The sequence below is a fragment of the Hyperoodon ampullatus genome (assembly GCF_949752795.1).
Source record: "Hyperoodon ampullatus genome assembly, chromosome: 2".
In the NCBI taxonomy this organism is placed as follows: Eukaryota; Metazoa; Chordata; class Mammalia; order Artiodactyla; family Ziphiidae; genus Hyperoodon; species Hyperoodon ampullatus.
The window spans coordinates 145,157,158-145,179,316 of NC_136915.1; the positions used below are offsets into that span (position 1 = coordinate 145,157,158).

General features: G+C 46.3%; 3 protein-coding genes across 3 annotated transcripts in view; 2 read left to right on the plus strand and 1 right to left on the minus strand.

Annotated features, from left to right (window-relative positions):
* Nucleotides 1–22,159, plus strand: part of LOC307070293 (interferon regulatory factor 6-like) — a gene marked incomplete at its 5' end in the record, with an annotated part of 102,622 nt that overhangs the window by 25,689 nt on the left and 54,774 nt on the right. The window lies entirely within an intron of this gene.
* LOC307048906 (TRAF3-interacting JNK-activating modulator-like) lies at nucleotides 207–18,433 on the plus strand (the record flags this gene model as incomplete). The annotated part of the gene is given in 16 exon segments (XM_079698191.1): nucleotides 207–533; nucleotides 2,183–2,330; nucleotides 2,463–2,526; nucleotides 2,797–2,821; nucleotides 3,084–3,113; nucleotides 3,207–3,302; nucleotides 8,713–8,784; nucleotides 11,040–11,180; nucleotides 11,303–11,440; nucleotides 13,251–13,386; nucleotides 13,917–13,979; nucleotides 15,484–15,543; nucleotides 16,590–16,636; nucleotides 16,638–16,723; nucleotides 18,169–18,179; nucleotides 18,182–18,433. Coding segments are annotated over 16 exon segments (1,521 nt in total). The 3' UTR covers nucleotides 18,259–18,433.
* On the minus strand, nucleotides 18,573–19,434 carry LOC307048724 (UPF0739 protein C1orf74 homolog; the record flags this gene model as incomplete). Its single annotated transcript, XM_079697931.1, has 1 exon — nucleotides 18,573–19,434. One exon carries the CDS (start codon nucleotides 19,432–19,434, stop codon nucleotides 18,643–18,645), a length of 792 nt encoding a protein of 263 aa, XP_079554057.1. The 3' UTR covers nucleotides 18,573–18,642.

Here is a 22,159-nt window from a genome sequence, read left to right on the forward strand (position 1 = left end):
TGTTCCCGCATGACATCACCCCCTCTTCAGTTGTCAACCCACACATATGGGACGCTGTGATATTTCTGCCCCCTCGTCCAGGCAGATGGCCATTTTTCGGCCCATCTCCTGACCCCTCCTCTTCGCCTCCCTCTTGGCACTTGGCAGATCCGGGCAGCTATTCCAGGAACTGGAAGCGAAGCACAACAGATGCTCACGAGGTCATCATGATCAACCCAGACCCTATGCCTGCCTCTGGCTTGGCCTGGTGGGCTGAGAGCTACGAGGCCAAGTGTGAGCGCTGGCAGGAGACCCGTGAGAGCCGCCGCTGCCGCCCCAATGTGACCACTTGCCGCCATGTGGGGAAGGCGCTGAGAACCCAGCAGAGGGAACAGCTCCAGAGGGCACGACAACAGCAGTTTTTCAGGCAGAGGAACCTGAAGGTGGAAGAGAAAGGCAAGGCACAGAGCCCGCAGGCCAGGGAGCCAGGCCAGGCGACTGACCTCAAAGAGCCCTTGTCTTGGGCCAACAGGATTTCTTCCCCCAGACAGCAGGTGGGCCATGTCGAGGGACACGCTTCTCTGGAGGGGATGGGGTGCAGCACCAAGGCAGGTGGGTGGGCTCAAGGTCACTAAGAAGTGATTTAAATGAAGTCCCTCCTTCCTCAGTCATCAGAAAGTCTCCCTTAGCCACTTACTCAACAGATATTTTTGTTGTTGTGTTTTGGGGGGTTTTTTTGTTTAGCTATTTTTTTGTTTTGCACTTGCCTTTTAGGAGAAAAAAGAATCATTTAAAAACAATTCCATAGCTAATTCCTAGTATTAGTTCAAATTCAGTCTATCTAGACGTATCTTCTACAGCATTCATTCATCCGTCATTCAACAAACATTCAATGAATGCTTACTGTAGGCCAGGGACACAGACCAATCTTCTTAACGTCTCCCTCAAATCTCTCACACACACACAGTCACACACACACACACACACACACACACACATTTCTCATCTCTATTGTTCTGTAAGGCTGCTGCATCATCCACCTTCTCTCTTTCTCTTGGGCCATCCCAATTCCAATATCGTTCACCTAAGGCCGCATCTGTCCCAGGAAGCACTAGCTTCCCTAGCTTCTTCAGGCCACCTCTGCTCTCTGTGGTTTTTATGAGGTTATAAATCCTCTAATATTGTGTAACTTTTAGAGGGCCCATTAGTCTGTCCTGGGAAGGAGCAGTGCTGGCAAAACCCAGGGTATGTTGAAATGAGCTCAGCCAGCAAACCATCTGTGTCTTCCTATCCACGTTGTGAGCATGTGGACAGCAGGGATGGGTCCTCCGGATTCCCTGGGAGTAACTGGTATTGTACTGTCCCCAGAATAGGTGCTCTGTTGGGCCTTCTGAACCAGTGCATATGTTATCCACAACAGGAGGTGCTGTTCAGAAAAATGATCCTTGAGCCCAGCTGTAAAATAAAACCAACTGTGTACTTTCTAAGGCAAGAAGGTTTCTATGTGCTTTCGTTGAAAAAATAATTTTAAGGAGAAAAAGAACAGAAAACACAGTTACCTAAAGAACTCTTCCTCAGCCTATCAGTTATTTAAGGTTTCTTGAGATTGAGTTAGTCTGCATGATTAGCTGCCACAGGCATTTCCTAGCCTTCTAGTGTTATGTTACAAACATAAAATTTTTTAGTTTGTAAGAAGAAAATATAAAAATAGCAGGCAAAATTGTGACAACTACTGCTACATTCCTCCCTACAGCTGCCTAATTTACCTTCTCTTCACACAAAACCTCAACAATAGTCCAGCTGTTAATAAGAGGAAGGAAACCACCTCTAGAATAGGACGGCACCTTGGACACCATCTACTCCAAGCTCCTCATTATACAGCCAGGAGACTGAGACCAAGAAAAGGCAGGACCTGATCCCAGATCCCCTCATTCCCACCTCAGACCGGTTCTCTTTCCGGGATCATGGACTCTAGAGAGAGTAATTGGAGACAAGCCCAGCTCCCCATTTGCCTGGACTGAGGAGGACCGATCCCACCAGCCAGGACAAGAAAGGGCAGGAGCAGGGATAACCTTGTAGCTTTGAAGGCTTGAATGGGTTCCTTTGGTTTTCTGGACCCGAAACGATCACTGGCTCATCTTTCTGCAGTCAGCTGGAGAATCCTGTTCTAAGAGGCTCTCAGCATCCCCCACTTGCTTTCCAGGTGTCAGGGACCAGCTCCGAGGTCTTTGCAACCCAACACCATCCTCCGTCAGGCGCCTGGAGGGATCCGGCTGACCACCTCCCCTCCCAGGCTGGGGGCCTTCCACCACAGGACTCTCTCATCAAGAAGCCACCCAAACACCACCGTGGTAAGAGCAGGGCCTTCCTCACTCACTGGGCCGAGGCATTTCCACTCGCTGGCGGTGGAGAGTCCCTATCCCTCCCCACTTCCCTCACTGCCTCTCCCATGGGCTCTGAATCACCCTATCCCTATCCCTCAGGCACTCAGACAAAGGCAGAAGAAACACAGCCAACAATTAAGAATGACGCCAGTCAGCAAACCAAGTGAGTACCTTTCATGTTCCTGACCTCAACTCCTTCACAGCCCATCCATTCCTCTCTTCTAAGCTTTTACCTGAACCCTCCCCCAGAATGTGGAGAGGAGCGCAAGGAACTTCCACGTCCACCTTAATTAAGAAAAAGGAAGGCCTTCCCCCCCCTTCCCCATTGGCTCTTCAGAAGAGATCAGAGAAGGAATCAATACTCTGACTCCTGACACTCTTATTTCTTTGATCCATTGTCATTTTTGTTTTTTGTTTTTTTTGTCTCTTCCAGTTATGGAGCTGCAGTTCTAGACACGGTAAGAAAATCCTCATGGTGAAGGTGTTGAGTCAGGTGGCATCTAAGCTCCTCCAAGGTCTGACATTCTGGAATTCCACGGTAAACTCAGCTGGGATGGAGGGGTACCCACTTCCTGGATGAGCATAGACATGGGGGCCTGGAAGGACCCTGAGCCAAGGAAGAAAGTTGACTCAGCACAAGCCAATCCTGGCTCGGGTTCCATGTTCTAGGATTTCAGGGAACCTACAATCTTCTTAAATACCCTTTTTCTTTCTCTCTAGAAAATCATCCAGCTTTCTGAGTACCTCAAAGTAAGTAACATGTGAATTCTCCCCTCAGCTCCTCCATCCATCTGCTCCCTTCTCCTCCAACTTAATCTTACCCTCTTGCATTTTGCCCCCCAGGAGGCCCTACAGAGTGAGCTGGTTCTAAAACAGAAAATGATGATTCTCCAAGACCTACTGTGTGCCCTGATTCAGGCCTCTGACAGCTCTTGGAAGGTAAGGGAAATCTTTGCTTGAACAAAGTCATGGACTTCCATGTGTGCCTATCTCATTCTTCTTTCCATACCATCCCAGCAAGAGAAGGGGCTTTTTCGCTACTGAAGAGGCCGAAGGTGGGGGATGGTGCTAAGACCTAGAGGTCAAACATGTCACAGTAAATATATGGGAAAGCTTGGCTCAATCCAGGGTGGTCAGCTGAGGACACACCCATGGAAGACCCAGAACCAAAAGAGGCAAGAGTTTCCATTCTTTAATTTGTTGGAAGAAAGAAAGGACGGTCCCAATTCGGTTAATATTACTGACTGTGATAAATGCAACTATTTTCATATGGGATTCACACCAATATTTATTCCAAGTCATCCTACACCTACTAGTCAGCCCAGACGTGAATGTCAAAGCGGGAAGGGACCTTGGAGATTAGCTAATTTTCTCATTTTGCCAATGAGGAAACTGAGTGTCAGGGAGGTCAGGTGACTAGTCCACAGTCACACTGCTAGTCAGAGGCAGAACTGGAACTAAAATTCAGACCTCCTGATTTTAGTCCATTCATTCAACAAATATTCATAAGTCATGGTCTCTACACTGAGCACTGGAAATGAGGTTAGTTAGACAGGGTTCCTGATGCTAGAGAGCTTGCGGTTTTGTCAGGGAGACAGATGCCTAAACAACGCAGAGATGTGAGAAATAAATGTTTGCAGGATATGGTAGAATACAAGGAGGAATGAATGACTCCACAGAAGGAGAGAACCAGGGAAATATTTATAATTATGTTAGTATTTTCCAGGCAAATGTGGAAACAGGAACTATATTCTGGGCAGGGGATACAGCATAGGCAAAGAACCAGAGGCATGATATAGGCTAATGCAGTGGGTCTCCAGCTTTTTAATCTCAGGACCCCTTTATACTCTTTAAAAAAAATTATTAAAATCCAAAGAACTTTTTATATTTACCACTTTGAAATGAAAACAGGAATCTCAAAATATGTATTAATTTTAAAATAACAATAGTAAATAGATTACATGTGAACCTAAATTATATATTTTTGTGAAAAATAAGTATTTTTTAAAAAATAGTGAGAGGAGTGGCATTGTTTTATGCTTTTTCAAATTTTTGTTTCGTTTTGTTTTTTGGGTTTTTTTAACATCTTTATTGGAGTATGATTACAGTGTTGTATTATTTTCTGCTGTATAACAAAGTGAATCAGCTATATGCATACATATATCCCCATATCCCCTCCCTCTTGCGCCTTCCTCCCTCCCTCCTTATCCCACTCCTCTAGGTGGTCGCAAAGCACGAAGCTGGCAAATCTTTTTAACGTCTGAATGGAAGACAGCTAGATTCTCATATTTGCGTCTGCATTCAGTCTGTTGTTAATACATTGTTTTGGTTGAAGCATATGAGGAAAATCCAGCCTCACACAGAAATGTAGTTGGAAAAGGGAAGACCTTGCAGATCCTGGATTCCCAGGGGTCCTTGGACCCCACATTGAAACCCCTAGACTTTAATGTTCAGGGAGCATAAGCAGTTTGATGCCACTGGAGCAGAAAGCCTCGGGTGCACAGAGAGAACACCCAACCTCCCAGCCTCCGTGAACATCTGACCTTACCACGTAGATGGCTGTGCTTAGACAGAGAGATTTGATGGGAGGACGTGGGACAAAACTAAGAAGTTTGCAGTGATGTCAAAGAGACTCCTAGGCTCAGCCCTCCCTCTTCATGTCGGTCACTGTATCCGGATTTAGGTGTTTATGTTCAGGGCTCCTGCTGGTTAAGGAAGTTGTTTTCATAGCTGAGTAGGAGCCTGAGACACACAGCTGTGCATGCCAGGTGGTTTCCGGTGCTGAACTAAACTGAGTTGTCTCACTCGTTCATTCAACAGACATCTGATAAGTTCCAACTGTGTGCTGGCTTGGGTGCTCCAGGGACAGAGGTAGGGTCCTTTGTCTTTAGGAGTTCCAAAAGCAGCCAGGAAGAGAGAGACAGCTCATAAATAACTACTGCAGTGTGCTAAAGCTGCAACAGCACTTTCTACAAAGTGACACAGAGAAAAGAGAAGGGAGCAATTCTTCTGCCTGAGGTGGTATAGGGTAGACTCTCAAGGAAAGGGACCACTTTAGCGGGGTCTGGAAGGATTGAATAGGAGTTTACCAGTACAGAAGCAGGAATGATGAAGGGAAAGAAGAAGGAAAAAGGAAAAGGGTGCTTACAGTAAAGGAATCAGAATGACTACAGGCCTAGGTGTAACAAAGCATAGGGTACAGCAGAGTGTGATGGAAATGAAGGGACTGTGTCAGAGTAGCTCCAAAGATAAGACCGAAAGGGCCTCAGATAGGTCTCTAGAATTATGGTGCTTAAACATTTTCTGTTGAATAGAGTATCTGAAACTTAAATAGTTATAGATTCCCTCTTAAAGGAAAAGTATATATATATATACATACATATATATATATACATACATATATATATACATACATATGTGTGTATATATATATATATAAAATGAGAATCCATTCCACCCCAGTTTAAGAAACACTGCCACAGGCAATAATCAGGGGAGCCGTGGGACCACGTTTTCCTCAGGTTTAAAGCCCTACACTTAGCAGTGTCCGGCCCATCCTGAGAAGGAACTTGTCCAGTAGCCGTGGAGTTGCACTCGCTTGGCAGCACGTGTACTAAGATAGCTGTGGTGGGACTTCCTTGGTGGTCCAGTGGTTAAGACTCCACGCTTTCAATGCTAGGGGTGCGGGTTCGATCCCTAGTCAGGGAAGTAAGATCCCTCGTGCCGTGTGGCGTGGCCAAGAAATAAATAAATGAATGAAATGAAACGAAAAAGATAGCTGTAGAACTGAGTTGAAAGCGATTGATCAGATCTGTGTTTTATAAACCTTATAAAAGGTTCTCTGACAACAATGAGGACCCTGGCTCCGAGTGGGGGTAGGGGTAAGCTCTTGCAATACCGCAGGTAAGACACAGTCAGAACTTGAGTTACGGCCCGCGTGGTGGGAATGGGGAGGATTTATTGAGAGCCATTTCCAAGGTGGACTCTGAGGGCAGTTTCGCTGCCCCTGCGGGGGGCAGGAGTTCCTCCAGCTGTGGTTTTCTCCCTCCCTTCTCCCCCCGCCCCCCTCCCGCTAATATGCGCCCTTTTTGTCTTCTTCCTCCCCACCAACCCCTCAGCTTCCTGTTTTTAAGAAAAATAGTCTCAGATTTTTCAGTTAACCGCTCTTGCTTCCCCCAAAGCAAGACAATTCAACCCCCTACCCCTCCCTTGGAAAGCTCAACTTCAATGAAAGGACAGTCCCTGACTGCAGTACTTGGGGAAAGTAAGTGGAAGAATGTGGCCAGAACAGGGACTCCGATATTCAGCCAAGTTCAGGCCTTTATTTTTTTTCCATTTGGCCTCCCTAATTTGAATCTCCAACTTCACATGCAGAGAAGCTCACGACAAGCTCTATTAGAACACCAGATCAGCTCCCTCTGTTGCCTCCACCTTCAAGCTGACTTTAGGCCTTTTGGATGTGACAGGCCCTGGGGCACAGCAGAGACTCCTGAGCTGGGTCCAAGCTTCAGAGCAGAAACAAATCCGGCAGTAGAGAAAGTGAGCCCTCAGTATGGGGCAATACAAACCCAGAGCAGGGCACACGTGGGTTTTAAGTTCTGCAAAGTGGAAATGAGATCTTAAGATGACAGCGCAGTGGGGGATTGGCTGCAGGCCCTAAGCAACCTCTAGTAGAGCAGAGAGATCAGAAGTGGGCTGGTGCTTCTGCGGTGAGGCGGTGGTGTTTCTGGAGAGCAGATCAGAGGAAAGCCAAGCAGAGGCAGGAGCTGAAGCCCTCAGACCAGCACCGGGTGTGTATGGCCTCCACCTTGCTCCCTTTTACAAGCGGGGGTACTATGCTCTCTGAACCCTGGGTTCCTGGAATGCAACTGCGAAAAAAGGTCCACAATGGCCTGTAAAAGGTGCTTCTTTCCCCATACTGTACCACTGGGCTTCATGTAGGAAGAGCTGGGGCTCAGACCAGGAAACCACGTGCCCCATTTGCAACAACTTGGCTGCAACTTTCCTGCCTGCCTTCGGGAGTCTGGGCAGGCAGAGCTGTGGATCACAGATGTTTTCAAGTCCCAGACTTGGGTGGCCCTTTGTCTCCACTGAAGGGGCTAGCCTGAATTGTCTTCTATTATAATGTGAATGGAAAAGTAATCTGGGGTGTGGTTAAAGCACAAAAACAGTTGGAAGAGGCAAAGACACAGGATAAAAACCATACTAAGGAAGGAGAAGGGAGCTACCCAGAAAGGGTAGGAGACTGGGGGAATTGTAAGAATATTGCCTTGGGCTTGTTTGTTTTCTTCTGAAACTACGGCAAGATAAACTGTCAAACTTAGTGGGTTTGATTGCATCCTGCAAATTAAGAGTTTAGGCAAAGGAAAATACACAGAGTCAGACTCTGAACCTGGAGCTGCGGTACAGGTGGAGGGAGCTGATTTCAGGACTTGTGGATTAATGATGAACAGGCCATGCAGGGGAGTAACTTTTCCCAGTTACTCCGGAGCCCAGAACAGTGGAAGTCTTTGTCCATCTGTTCTATCTGTCCCAAAGCCCTGTGGTTATTGTAGATGCCAAATCCTGGCTCTCGGTTCTCACACCAGACATTATGAAAAACATTAATAGCAGGAGGCACTTTGAAAAATTATTTTTGGCAAAGGCTTTTGCTTTTGCAAGGCCCCGCTGAGGAATACTGGAAGGAAAAAGGGTGGAGGCGCCTCCTGGCTCCCAGGGTTAGAAGAATTAGCCAAACAAGGTCAAAACAGGAGCTGTGAGATACCACCTCCTGCCTCTCCCAGGTGCCCTGAAACTCAGTGAGTGGGACAGACCTCAAAACAGAGGCTCGGGCTTCCCTGGTGGCACAGTGGTTGAGAGTCCGCCTGCCAATGCAGGGGACACGGGTTCATGCCCAGGTCCGGGACGATCCCACATTCCACGGAGCGGCTAGGCCCGTGAGCCGTGACCGTGGAGCCTGTGCTCCGCAACGGGAGAGGCCACAACATTGAGAGGCCCGCGTACCGCAAAAAAAAAAGAAACAAAAAAAGAAGAAGAAAAGGAGAGCTTAGAAGCTTTCCTTCAAATGGGCCCCTGCTATGATACACTGAGCCATTTGATACAAAACTCAAGGTACACAGAAGACTTTGGGGGCCAGTCTGATTCTTCCTTCTCCTATTACAGAGAAAGAGGAAAACATCCTCTTCTTTCCAAACATCCATCGTCTCTCCCCCTCTCTACCTCCTGAAAGAGCTCAATTCCACATACACTGTTTATTCTAGGCAGTAGGCTGGGAATAGGGAACAAAACTCTTTGCGTGCTATATTCTAGCCCAAGCTGTATTCTGGCTAACTCATCCCATTTGCTCCAGGGCCAGCTTAATGAAGACAAATTGAAGGGCAAACTGAGATCTTTGGAAAACCAGCTGTACACCTGTACCCAGGTAAGCATTCTGGAGGACCCTTCTAGCCCAGGAATCTAGAATTAAGGGAGAGAATGCTTGAACCTCAAGCTTCCTCTCTAGAAACATCACCTGCTAGAGGTTAATGCACCCACCCCTACTCACCCAGTTCTGGCCTTTACCATCTTCACTCTGGCCTCCAATTCACCCGAACACTATCTGCATCACCCTCTCCCTTTCTCCTGGTGTCCCTCACTTTGCACCCTAGGAAAGGAAGCCCAGCACTAAGCACTTTGCCAGCTCCGGGGGAACCTTGAGAATACCTGGAAACGTAGGGAGAGGCCGTTGGTAAAGATTCAGCTCACCTGGACAGAACTTCACAGGCCCTAACATTTGAACAGATGAGTTGGCTATTACAGTGAAGTCTCGCGAAATGATTTTCATCCCATGGGCAACTTGTATCTAGCAGCAATCCCTGGGAGAAAGTAAAAGACTGTGACTCCTGGCTTTCTGTGGCATTGTTATCCAGCTCCAGTAATCTCTTGATTGGCCTCATCTTGGATTATATGAGATAGAAAAAAGTTTTCACACTCGAGAAGTGATAGATTTCTGACAGGCGGGGAGATAAGTCAAGAGAATGAGATGGACCGGCGAGACTGCTCCCACTTGATGTTAGGAAGATAAGGTGGCCATGTAGTTAGAATTCTGCAGGGGAACATAGTCTATATAGTCTATGGGTCTGCGGATCCACAGCTTTTATTTTTTCAGTAATGCCAACCAAGCTCATAAGAGACTGACATATAATCCAGAATGCCAGTCTACTCGTTTTCAATGGGGGATAAAGCTGGTCAGTAACCAGCATGGTTAAGTCCAATAACCTGGACATAACCATGTATGAACTCAACCAGTAACTCCTGTATCTGGTTTCTAATGACAATTCCAAGAACATAAGACCCACTCAACATTTAAATCCAAATTTTCAGATGACTCCAAAGCTAAATGAAAATGATTTGATATTGAACTCTAAATTTGCATTATCTAGACTATCTCTTACCCAGTTGGGTAACCCAGAATCGATAGTCAAAGGCTCCTGCTTTCCCCAAAATCACAGGGCATAAAAATGAAAAGCACTGGAAAGGCAAGACCCCCAGTGAATTTGCAAAGCTGCTCTTGTGTCTTTTTCTTTTTGACCTTGAAGCCAGGAGAAATTCTAAAAATACAAATGTATTAATTTTTAAAACTTGACTTTACTGAATATTGTTCAGATCCCCAAGCCTACAAAAATAATTTTATTTTTTTAAAAATGCTCCCTGCCTCAAAGGAGTTTACAATCCCTTAAAGGAGACAGATGAGTCAATAGATTAGAAATATAGATACTATGTGAACACCAGTAAAACTGCCTAATCCATAAAGAGTCGGGGGGTAGGTATGGTTGGCCAAGTTTATCAGAACTTATGATTCTAGGGCTGAATCTTGAACATGGGTAGAAGTTAAGCAGGTGAAAAGTGTGGGTCACGATACTCTAAGCAGAAGAAGCTTTATGGGCAAAGGCAGAGGCTGAAAAGCACAGTGCTTAGGGGACCTACAAGCACTTCAGCTTGCGTGGAGGCAGCATGAGATGAAAGTCTGGGCTTGTAAGTAGGAACCATGCCAAGGAGTTTGGACCTGATTCTTAGAACACTGAGAACCACTGAGAGATTTAAGCAGGTTGTGATGGGATCAGATTTAAGTTTTAGAAAGAACCCTCTAGCTGCAGGACTGAAAAGGGTTTGAAGGGAGGCAAGGCATGAAGATAATACATAGTCTCTATATAATCCATATAATAGTATTACTAGGATCTGAACTAAGGAGGTGGCAGTAGGGATAGAGGATACAGGTAATGAGCTGTTAAAGACGTTGACTTGACAAAGCTTGATGATGAACTGATTCCTTGAAGAAGGTGAGAGAGAAATCAAGGATGGTTCCCTGGTTTAGGGTTTGGGAGACTGGGTGGGTGGTGATGCTGGCCACTGAGATAGGAGCAGGTTTAGAAAGATGATTTCCCTTTGGAAATGTCGGATTTCAAAGGCCTAGGGGAGAATGCCCGGCATGCCCAGGGCAGTTTTTTATCCCCACTCACCTCTCACATCACCTGAGGGACTCTCCCTGCCTGCCTCCAGCCTGGAAGAAGGTCCACCAGATGACTGACATCTCTGCCCTGTGGGCAAGGACCGATTTCTTTTCATTTCTGTGTCCCTGCTCAGGCTTTAGCACACAGTAGGTCAATGTGTATTTGTTGAATTGCCTCAAATTTACAGAAATACACTTCTTGGGGATTGAATAAGTTGCTATTAGAGATGGAAGACCAGAAAAACAGCTATGAGCAGAAGGCCAAGGAGACACTGCAGAAAGTGCTGGAGGAGAAAATGCGTGCAGAACAGCAACTGCAGAGCACACAGGTGTGGGGATGCTCCATAATCCTTGGGGCTGGGAACCCTGGGGCAGTCTGGGTGGCAAGGGAGCCAGCTGCACAACTCCCTGGAACCCCCAAGGCACCACCCTCTCCTCTGATCTCCCTCAGCGGTCCCTGGCTCTGGCCGAGCAGAAGTGTGAAGAGTGGAAGAGCCAGTACAAGGCTCTGAAGGAGGACTGCAGGACCCTGGGGACCCAGAACAGGGAGCTGGAGAGCCAGCTCCACGTGCTTCAGTCCAAACTGCAGGTACCAGGCCCTGGGGGTAGGGAGGTGGGGAGGGAAGGCAGGGTTTAGGGGAGGGAGGTGTTGACAGCAGTGATGAGAGAAGCTGCCGCTGGGCAGGGGGCCCCAAAGTTAATTTTGAGTTTAGCAAGGATATCTGCACTGCTCATGCAAATGACCTAAGTGTTCATTGAAATGACATCATCCGAATGCAAAGAGCTGGGCTGGAATAGTCATCAGCCTACTGTCATACCCCAACCCACTCTCTGCACCCCATCCCAGCAGGGCATCCAGTTCAGAAATGCCCACTACTGGGGCAGAATAAATGTCACCAGTTTACTTACAGTTTGAGTATCAACTAACACATCTTGCCAATGTGTTTTTTAAGCCATTACAGTAGACCCTTGGCATTCTCAAGGGTTCCATCATTTCCAATCCGTGTTTACCTTGGAGAAGTTAACTAACCTCCTAAGCCTCAGTTTCCACATCGGTTAAATGAGGATAATAATGGTACCTCTATCATAGGATTGTTGTGAGGATTAGGTGAGGAAATCCATGCAAAGCACTTAGCACAATGCCTCGCACATATAAGCTCTCAATAAATATTAGCTATTGTTTTTCGCGGATTTTACTTACTTGGTTTGGAATTTCGAGGACCCACCTCAAAAGTGTCTCTTTATACTTCTACTGAAGCTGGGATCTGAGAATCCTAGTGTGTGCCAGTTCTAGAAATAAGATCAATTAAGTGTGAAAGTTGTTTTTGTTTGATTTGTTATGTTTTTTAACAACCTAAACCTTAATGTGTGGCTCTAAGGTGAGCAGGGAGAAAGGGGAACATTTTGAGTGATTGTAAAGAATTTGTTGGGGGAATGGTGGTCCAGATATCAATGTGTTTGAGTTTTATTTACAATATCCTATTATTAGCAATGAAGAAGAGTGCAACTCTAGTTCAAAGTCATTAAAAAGACATTTGTAATTCCCTTATTACCTCGAGCACTTTGTACTCATTGACATCATATTTGTTTATGAAGAATTAATGTGCCAAATGTAGGAAAAGGAAGAACAGATCAGACAGAGGAATGGGGGTTAAAAACATTTAAGATTTATCTATAGATTTCCTTTCAAATCTATTAAAAAACAGAAACCTTAGAATTTATTTGCTTCTCGCTTTTTTTGCTTCTCACTTTTCATATTCTTATGTACAAGTTATTCTTATATTGTTCTTTAATTTTTTATTTTAAAAGGCAAAGAATTTCTCAAAGGACGTTAAAATTCTTTTTTTTTTTTTTTTTTTTTTAAAAAAAAAAAAGCCCATTTGATGAGAAACAGCAAGTGAGTCGTCTTATCACAGGAGGGAACCTTGCTGGGCGCTGCACCGCAGCCACATCTCACCCACTGTTCTCTTCCTCGAATCACCTACAAGGCAACTCTCCTGAAGGCCCTTTTCTTTTTAACCTTAATTCGTTGTGAAAAATGATCCTACCCGCCTCCCCCCACCCGCCGCCTCCCCCCGCCACCCCAGATAGCGTGAGAATGAGAAGTAAAGACAAAGTGAAGACATCTAGAAAAGTGATGATTCAGTATTCCTTAATTTGGGCATTTACCCAAATGTATCCCTTGTGAACATCAAAAATCTAATGCACTGTTTGCTGTAAGCATGAGGAATAGAGCAAAGCGAAGAATTTAAAAACTTTTCCTATTTTTCCATTTCCCTAAGGCTCCTTCCAGCTCTAAAATTCCACAATTTTCTACAGTTTTCCTCTTCCTTGGCATCTGCCCCCCACCTTCACCCTAGCACTGACCTGCTTGTGTCCACCCCTCCTCCCCCTTCCAGGGAGCAGACAGTAGAGACTTACAGATGAACCAGGCCCTACGGCTTCTGGAGAATGAGTGCCAGGAGCTGCAGGCCAAGACTGAACACCTGCAGGGGGACAGAGACCTGTGCAGCTCGGATACCCAGCACCTACAAGGTACCCTTCTCCTTGGAGGCCTCTGGCTGAAGGAGCCCAGAGAAAGGAAGCTGGGTGCAAATGCTTCAGTCTTTCACTTGTTCCTTTGGTTGACTTGGCGATTTCATTTGACTTTGAGAAAAAGTCCAGGCTGTTTTAATCATCCAAGACAAAGGATCCAGCCCATCCCTCTAAGCCAGAACACAGCAGTCACGTGTCAAGGCCGCATTCCTAATTTAAAGGGAAAGGTCAGTTGAAACACAAGGCATAGTGAAGGTTTCCCAGTCACAGCCTCTGTCAGCTGAGAGAGAACCAAATTATGTGCACATATAACCCTTAATTCAGCCCACTGTTGATGCAGATGAAATCCCAGGTAGTCGGGTTCTGGTTCACCTCTTCCAAACTGGGACAAGCAGAAGAAAGAGCAACTTCCACTTGACACTGGTCAGAGGCCATGGGCAAGACAGCATCTGTTACTAATTTCCAGCCTCAGGGGTGAGCTCATTAAGTCTTAGGTTCTTCTGTTTTGGTTTGCATTATTTCATTTTCAGATCAACTAAAGAGGTCAGAGGAGGAGAAACTTGCCCTGGTGACCAAAGTACAGCAGTTGCAGAGTAAGTCCCTTTTCCAGATTCTGAAAGGAGCACAGGTGGCTTTTTGGTGTCCCTGGGGCTCCTGCCCCACGAAAGGCACCCAAAGAAGGGATGGGGAGCCCGGTCCTTGGCATATCCTCTACCTCTGCATTTTCAGACTCTCTTCTTGTGCAGTGAGGTGATTTACAGCTCTTCACAAGTTCCACATTAGCCTCTGGGTTTTTTTATATCTACTTTTCTCCACCATGTTCTCTGACAACCACCTGCATTTCCCCCAGAACTGCAGATGTCAAAACGTGTCGAGGTTTATAAGGTAGTTCTTATTTTATATATTCTAATTTATTATGTACATATGTCACATAGACCTCTGTCACTAGGAATGGTTCAGAAAATAAGCTCACACTACCTATGCCTCAGTCCACTTCAAAATTACATGTTGAGGCCAAAGAAGAAAAGGGACGTCTCAGAAGAAAAGCAGGCAATTTCTGAAAAGCCGGAGAACCTGATTCAATTAATAGCTCTGCTGGTTGCCCAACACCTTAACCTCTGACACCCTGACAGGGAAGTTTCATGCAAACAGTAATGAATATGAAAACAGCAAGACAGCCACAGGGGTAAGGGAAAAAGAACACCAGCAGAAGCCGGGCTCCTACACAGTGGGAGCTGAATGGGCAAGTCACTTCAAAATCATGCCTTTATTTCTTCAATACATATTTATTGAGCCCCTACCAAGTGCCAGGCACCCTAGATACACACTGGGGATACAGTAATGAACAGAGCTGGCATGGTTTCTTCCCTAACAAAGCTTACATTCTAAGGAAACACTGCAGTGGACTACGGAGTTTCTAGGAACAAATATGTGTCAGGTATTAACAACGGCTACAGAGAAAAAAATAAAGCAGGTTAAAGAGAAACTAGTTGCTATTTTACACAGGGTCATCTGGGGAAGTCTTTCTTCTAGGGTAACATTTAAGCAGAGACTTAAATGTACATTGTAGGAAAAGACATAAGGGTGGTGTGTTCATAACACAGCACCACAAACTGGGTGACTTAAAGAACAGACATTTACATTCTCATAGTGCTAGAGGCTGGAAGTCCAAAATCAAGGCGTCAGGCAGGGTTGGTTCCTTCTGAGGGCTCTGGGGGAAGGATCTGTTCTAGACCGCTTTCCTTGTTTTGCAGATGGCTGTCTTGTCCATCTCTTCACACGTCTTCCATCCATCCACATCTGTGTCCAAATTTCCCCTTCTTATAAGGACGTCAGTCATATTAGGTTAGGGCCCATTCTAATGTCCTATTTTAACTTGATTACCTCTGCAAAGAACCTATCTCCAAATAGGGTCACATTCTGAAGTACTGGGAGTTAGGGCTTTGACATATGAATTTGTGGGGGCCAGCGGGGGGAGACACAATTCAACCAACTACAGATGGGAACACAATCATTGAGGTTCTAAGCAAAGTTCTGAAAGGATACTCTTCGCAGTAAATACGCTAGCACAGAAAAGTTCCTTGTGTTTTCCAACAGGTCTGCTTCAGAATCAATCCTTACAGCTTCAAGAACAGGAGAAACTCTTAACAAAGAAAGGTCAGCAAAGTTATTTCCACAAATTCTAAGATATTGCCCTTTCCTTGTCCGCCTAGAGACAGAGGGACGGACTACATGACCTCTTGGAGTCCCACCCAGTTCTGGAAGTCTGTTAGGTCAGGGAGCTAGAGGACCATTTTAAGGACTCATCACTGGCTCTGAGAATACTTTAGTTAGCCTCCTCACCTGAGAGGTATATAAACTGTGAAAAGGATTTCTACTCCCTCTGAAAACATATGTCTGTATTGGATATTTCAATAAATTGATTTTGAACTCAGGGCTTTATGTTAATTTTTACCCTTAACTTTCCAAACCACATCCAGCTCCCCAAGTAGAAACCACGTCACATGCAACAGTCAACCTCACTCTCAGCCCTCAAGTCTGCTGCCCTAGCTTCCCGAGAATTCATCATACATCTGGAGGGGCAAAAGCTCCTCATTTATCCACTGCACATGGCCCTCTGTTTTGTCATCACAATCACTGGGTAAAATATAAAGAAAGAATTATTATGCCCACACAGGATGGATAAGAAAATGAAGGTAAATGAAGGTCTGTGGTCATACAAACTAAGGACACAGCTATGACAACAATCCAGAATTTCTGACTCCCAGTCCAGGGCTCTCTTCACCAAGATGTAGACTGTCAGGTGGCATTCTCATCTCACCATTTTGAAACAAGGACAGAAGGAAAATGGAGTTATACTGAAGCATCCAGCAAACCTCCCAGCCTAAAAGATGAGACATGCAACCAAAGAAACTAAATTAATAAGTATTTTCTAAAAGAATCTGGCTTTAGACAGGACTAGAGATACAGAGAAAAGTAAAATGCCAACCTTGCCCTCAAGGGGCTCAAATTCCCGCTCTCTGTCCAGTCTGGGCAGGGTCCCAGTGGATGTTCTTTAAAGGTCAGAGAATTGCAATCCACACAGTCTGGCCAGGGACAGGCCCTTCCTTATTCCCTCCCGCCTAGGGGTTCTCTCAGTGTGTAGGGGCCATTCCTCAGAGGTATGGGCCTCACTATCACTGTGAATCTGGCTGATTTTTCAGATCAAGCTTTGCCTGGGTGGAGTCCAAAGCCCTCCCATAACGAAGTGGAGCCTGAGGGTCCAGGGAAGAAGGACTGGAATTTCAGAGACCAGCTCCAAAAGAAAACTTGGCAGCCCCTGGCCAAGGAAAAGGAGGTGAGATGGTGACCTCAGATAGTAAGGGGCTCATCCTACAGTGATAGGGAAACTGCTGGGAGGCAGCCAGACAACAGGCATTTCAGAGCTTAAGTTGTGATTGGGTGCCTGCAGGTATTCATTTAGGCCTGAATAAAACATCTTTGCTTTCGGGTTAACTTGTCAATCTTTTCTCTTATTTATACCAACCCTTATTCAAGGTTTTACTAAAGAGTTACTTTTCAGAAAGTCAATCTAAACTCAAACACATTTAACAAACACATTAACTCCTCAAACTTTGTCCTACATTGAGTATCTTAAAACTTTATACAGTGTCTTTTAAATAACAAAACTTTTCCTATCTGTATACTCACAGAAATACGTAGCTCCAGAAGTGTTCACATGCAACTAGTCCCCAGCAAAGAGACTTGCACTGAGATCACTTCCAGGTTGTGTGTGCTATAGGAACTTCATTTTTGTGTGTCTCCATTTACAAAGCACTGGCACATACAACTGTCACACATGTATAATATATAATAATATGCATTATGATCAATCATTTAAATGAACACATTACAAACAAACTAGGTGAGACAGTCAGAAGGCAAACTGAAAGCTCTGAGAAAAGCTGGGGAGGATGGAGGTAAAAATTCCAAATGAATGACAGGGTCACTTACACAGGTCCCTCTCCCCTACCTGGGCCCTGTCCCTGACGGAACTGTCTTGATGACCTTGGTGGTGTTCTCCCCCCCCCACCCCCGCACAGTGCAGAGAACTGCATTCAGAATTAGACAACCTCAGTGATGAGTATCTCTCCTGCCTGCGTAAGCTGCAGCATTGTCGAGAAGAGCTGAACCAGAGCCAGCAGCTGCCTCCCAGAGTTAGAGGGTCTATCCTCCCAGACAGCCCTAGGTGATCGTGGGACGATTCCTCCTTTAGCCAAATCTTGCCCATAAAATTGTTCAGCCCCTGCCAACATCTGACCAGCCGGCCCCGTTCAGCTTGGTTTATACTGTACTGAGAGTATAGCAACAATGTAAAGAAACACTGGCTCATGCCTCCAAGCCTAATTTTCATGGAACGCCTGAGCCTGAAGGGAAAAACTTACTGAAACGGTGTTCTTTTAGTCTATTATGAGCATAGTGGCAAGGACAGAGTGACGAGAAAAGTAATATAAACAGAGGACAATTTTGCTGAGTTATTTTCCACTTTTGATTATTCATATCAGTATTTAAGTACCTGGCCCCCGCTGGCTGTGGTTCGCTGGGCCAGCGACCGTTGGAAAGTGGTTTTATCCCGAGGGAGGTGGCAAAGTGAGAGAGACAGATATAAAAAGCTTTTTGTCCGCCACCAACCCAAGGTTTTCCACTGGGCTAGAATGGGAAGAAGGAAGATTCTTTTTGCCTGCATCTTCTCTGACCAACCCATGGCCTCTTTCTCTTCTCTCCCCCTCCCTCCTCACAAAGGCAATGTGGCCGAAGTTCCTGATGCTGATGGCGCTGATGGCTATAGCAGTGGCAGTGTTCCTGGCCAATAAGGACTTCCTGAAGTTCTGAAGAACTGGTGACAGCTGCCTTGGGTGAAAATCAGAGGCAAGACATTCAGTAAAAAAACTGAAGTCTGGGTACTTTAATGTGTGGGTTTTTCCAACTCAAGTGAGATTTCTGACCCTCATTATTTTTTTTAACCTGCTGTAAAAAAAAAAAAACAAATAAACTTCACCTGATGGCCTCTGTTCCAAAGAACTCTGTTTATTCCTAAAGCATCCTGGTCTACTCTCCCTAGTCCAGTTCAGCATAAAAATGGCAAATTTATTACAGCATTCTTCCCTAGTGTCCTCGAGATGCTTGGAATTGGCACTTGAGGTGATTCCTATTTGCCACCTCTGACCTAGAGCTGATCATTTACCGAGCTCCTTCTACACAGGAAAAGAGTTAAAGTCAGAGGGCCACAGCCGGCAGTGTGACTATCTCAGAGGAGATGCTGAGGTCAGCGAAGTCATTCTGAGTCCTACATCGAGTTCTAAGGTCCTTCTCCCAAGTGTTTAGAATGTTCCTCAAGGATGGGAACAAGCTCTCTGGGACACTAAAGGAATAGAGCAAGACTGGTGGTTGACCACGTAGCCATGAGATCCGGGCAGTGAACACCCGTAGTGGAGTCTGGGCTAAGCAGTTGTCATCTCCCTGGTTCATGTGAAAAGTATAGGGGACAGGATAGCCCAGGAGGATCCCAAACACAGTACAGAGATTCCAGTCTGAGGAACGGAGCCTGCTGCAGGAGACTGCCAGGGATCGGTTCCTCCGTGGCCCCTGCAAATGTGTGATGATCTCAGCCACGAGGGCCTTTAAGTCCTGAAGCTGGTCCAGGGAGCAGATGGAAGGGTGAAGTTGAGAGCTGGAAACATCCACAAAGACTGTGGTACCAAGCAGCACCTGCTCCAAGTGCCGACACACATGCTCAGGAAGGACAATCAGGCTGTTTTCTCCAATCTCAAGGATGTGAAGTCCCTGGGTCGGGAAGCCCAGGCCCTGCAGCTCCTCCAGATAGCTCTGGAGCTCTGCTGCCCCTGCACAGTTGCAATCATAGAGCAGAGCTGGCTTCAGTCCCCTGGTCACAGCCAGCACCTCTCCGGCTAGATGAAGGCAGACAGCTCGGGGTGGGCCTCGTCTCTTTCCTATGCCCAGGGTCTGCTGAGCAGCTGCCACCAGCAGCTGAGGACTTGGTGCTGACATGGGATCTGGCAGCAACAGTAAGCATGGCCTCCTCAACTAGTCACATTTCCCTCCCCTGGGCTGCATCTCTGAGCTCCAGACACTTGAAGAAGGGCCTAAAAACAAAGCAGTAGCAGGGGATTATTAACACCAGCTAGTGACATACCAGGAAACCTGCCAACAACTTTCCCTTAAGTCTTACAGCATCTTCCAGAGGCCATTTCCCCCTCCCTCTGCTTTGGAATGCTAACCCAGCCCAGACAAGATGGGGTCACCGATGCTATCTGATTTTTTTGGTTGACTTGGCCTCCATTAGTCCCAAATTCATGTGTCTTTCTAGCCTACGGCTAGATTTATATTCTCTCTGGCTGAATTTTACCTGTTTTCATTGATTTTCTCTGATTCAAACGTTAAGGAGTTTGGGGCAGAAAGGAAGCAGAGGACTTTTTGGCAAAATTCTGAGCATTTCACCTAAAACTGCCCTCTGAGATAGAGTTCTAGGTTCCAAATGCACTGTTTTCACTGCCAACTCCCCCTTCTCTTCCCGCCAATAGTTGTAAGAATAGCAATCTGATTAAACTAATATACACTAGAATGTGGACTACCAACCATCTCACCCTGAGACGGAAGAGTAAATAAATGAAATCGGGTAGAATTGCAAGAGGGTTGTATTTTAACTTCTGCTGGTCCCGCCTTCCCCTACTAGTGGACATCCACGGGCCCTCGGACGATGGGCTCACCTCCACCCCTACACCGTTTCCTGAGCATAGTACCGTAATTTGTTAAATGAGCCAGAGGTCTCTCTCACACATACATACGTTCTTCTACTTCCGCTGCACGTTCAGGCTCAGCAACTCCTGCCAGTTTCCTGCCCGCTGCCAAGAAAGCCGCTAGGCGCCCGCCCTCTGCCACACAACTGCCACACAACTGGAAATCCCACCGCGTGGGCAGGTCCTTTAATGCCGGCGGGGCCAGGGTCGGCGAAGTCGATCTATTGCGCATGCCCAACACGTCCCCCGTCCCGCCGCCTTCCTTGACGTCACCCAGTCCGCTCGCGCGCCTCGCGTTATAACTACCCGCAGGGCAGCCCGGCTGAGTGCCGGAGGTCTGGGCGCCTGCGGCCCGGCCCCTTCCGGCCCCTTTCCATTCCTACGCAGATGCGGGCCGCACCCGTCTGTTTAGGAATGGAAAGAGGCGGGAGTGGAAGGAAAGAGGCGGGTGAAGCTAGTAGCCCGCCGCCGCCCTCCCTCGGCTCCGCCGCTTGCTCTCCTTCTGTGTTAAGTCCGGTGTCCCGTTTGACCCGGAAGGCAGAAGCAGGGCACTCGACGTAAAAACACGCTTTGATTTGTCTCTGGAGAAATGTACTTTCCCCTCCAAACGAAACTTATCTCAAGACAAGCGACGTGTTTTGCATAATACCCTCACCTGTGGGTGCTGGAAGGTTTTTTTGCTTGTTTGTTTTTTACTTTGACCTACCTAAATCCTGAGAGGCTGAATTCCGAGAAGTGGGTGGACAGGTGTCCTGGCCAAAGTTTGTCATATCTAAGCAGGGTGTGAAGTGCATGAGTATTCACGCCGAACAAATGTGTGCTAGGTATGCTTCTGGGCGCTGGAAGTATTACAGCGTAGAAAACAGACAAAAACCCCACCTTCTTGGAGCTCAAACTGAGGAATTCAGTTTGCTGACTTCACATGAGAAATGAGAGGCAGAGGTGCAGAAGCTTTTCAATCAGGTCATTAGGAAGAAAAAGTTAGTTCACTGAAAGGTTAACTACCAGTGATATGACCCATACCACGAAGGGAAAGAATTTCTTGAGAAAATTCGTATCTGAAGAGATAGCCCCAATTTATTGATACATGGGCAGGGCAGAGGCTAAGGGAACTGCAGTCACCTACACTGGAAGTTTCACTCCTGGCTGTACCTTGGTGGCATCTTCAGACTGTGAAAAGAGACCACTGTAGAGTAAAGGTGGGGCCAGCCTGGAAGGAGGTCCAGCTTGTAGGGGCTCCCACACTAACGTTCTTAGCTCAGAGGGAGTCAGAAGCAGAGCAGAAACTAATTGTAGAATTTTTTCCATCCCCACATTTACTTTATTTTCCCATGGTAGTTAGCAATCAGTTTCTGAAATGAAGGACGTATTGAGTTAATGCATTTATTCTAACAATAAATATTTGAGAACATACTATGTACCAGACATTGTGCTAAGGGCTGACAGCAAAGTCCAAGACAAACAGTCCCTACCTCTAGCAAGTCTGTAGTCATGCAGGACACAAACTGAGCAATTACAAGGGAATTGATTATTCTGAAAGAGGAACTATAGGGTGCTATGGGAACATATAGCCAGGGACCTAATTATGTGGGCAAGGGACCAGTCCAGATCCAACATTTGCCCTCCCAATTTACACCTACAGCTAATCTAGTTTAGTGGGGTGGACAGTGAAGAAAATGAAAAGCTGGGGACACCACCTAACTCCCTTCCCAGTCTTAAGCAAGGTGAAGGCAAGGAAGTAGAAAACACCAAGGGAATGAGTGGTGTAGCCACCAAAGGAGATAGCAGACTGAGTCTCCAAGAAAGGACACCTGGCATCAGGACCAGAGACGGAGCACTGAGGGAGATCAGTGGAGAGCCCTGCATGCACTCTCCCAGTGTTCTGAAAAGGATAAAGAACAAGGAAGAAACTACACTACTGGGTTAAGACCACATAAAACCACTCATCCATTCCTCTAACATATTCATCAGCTTTT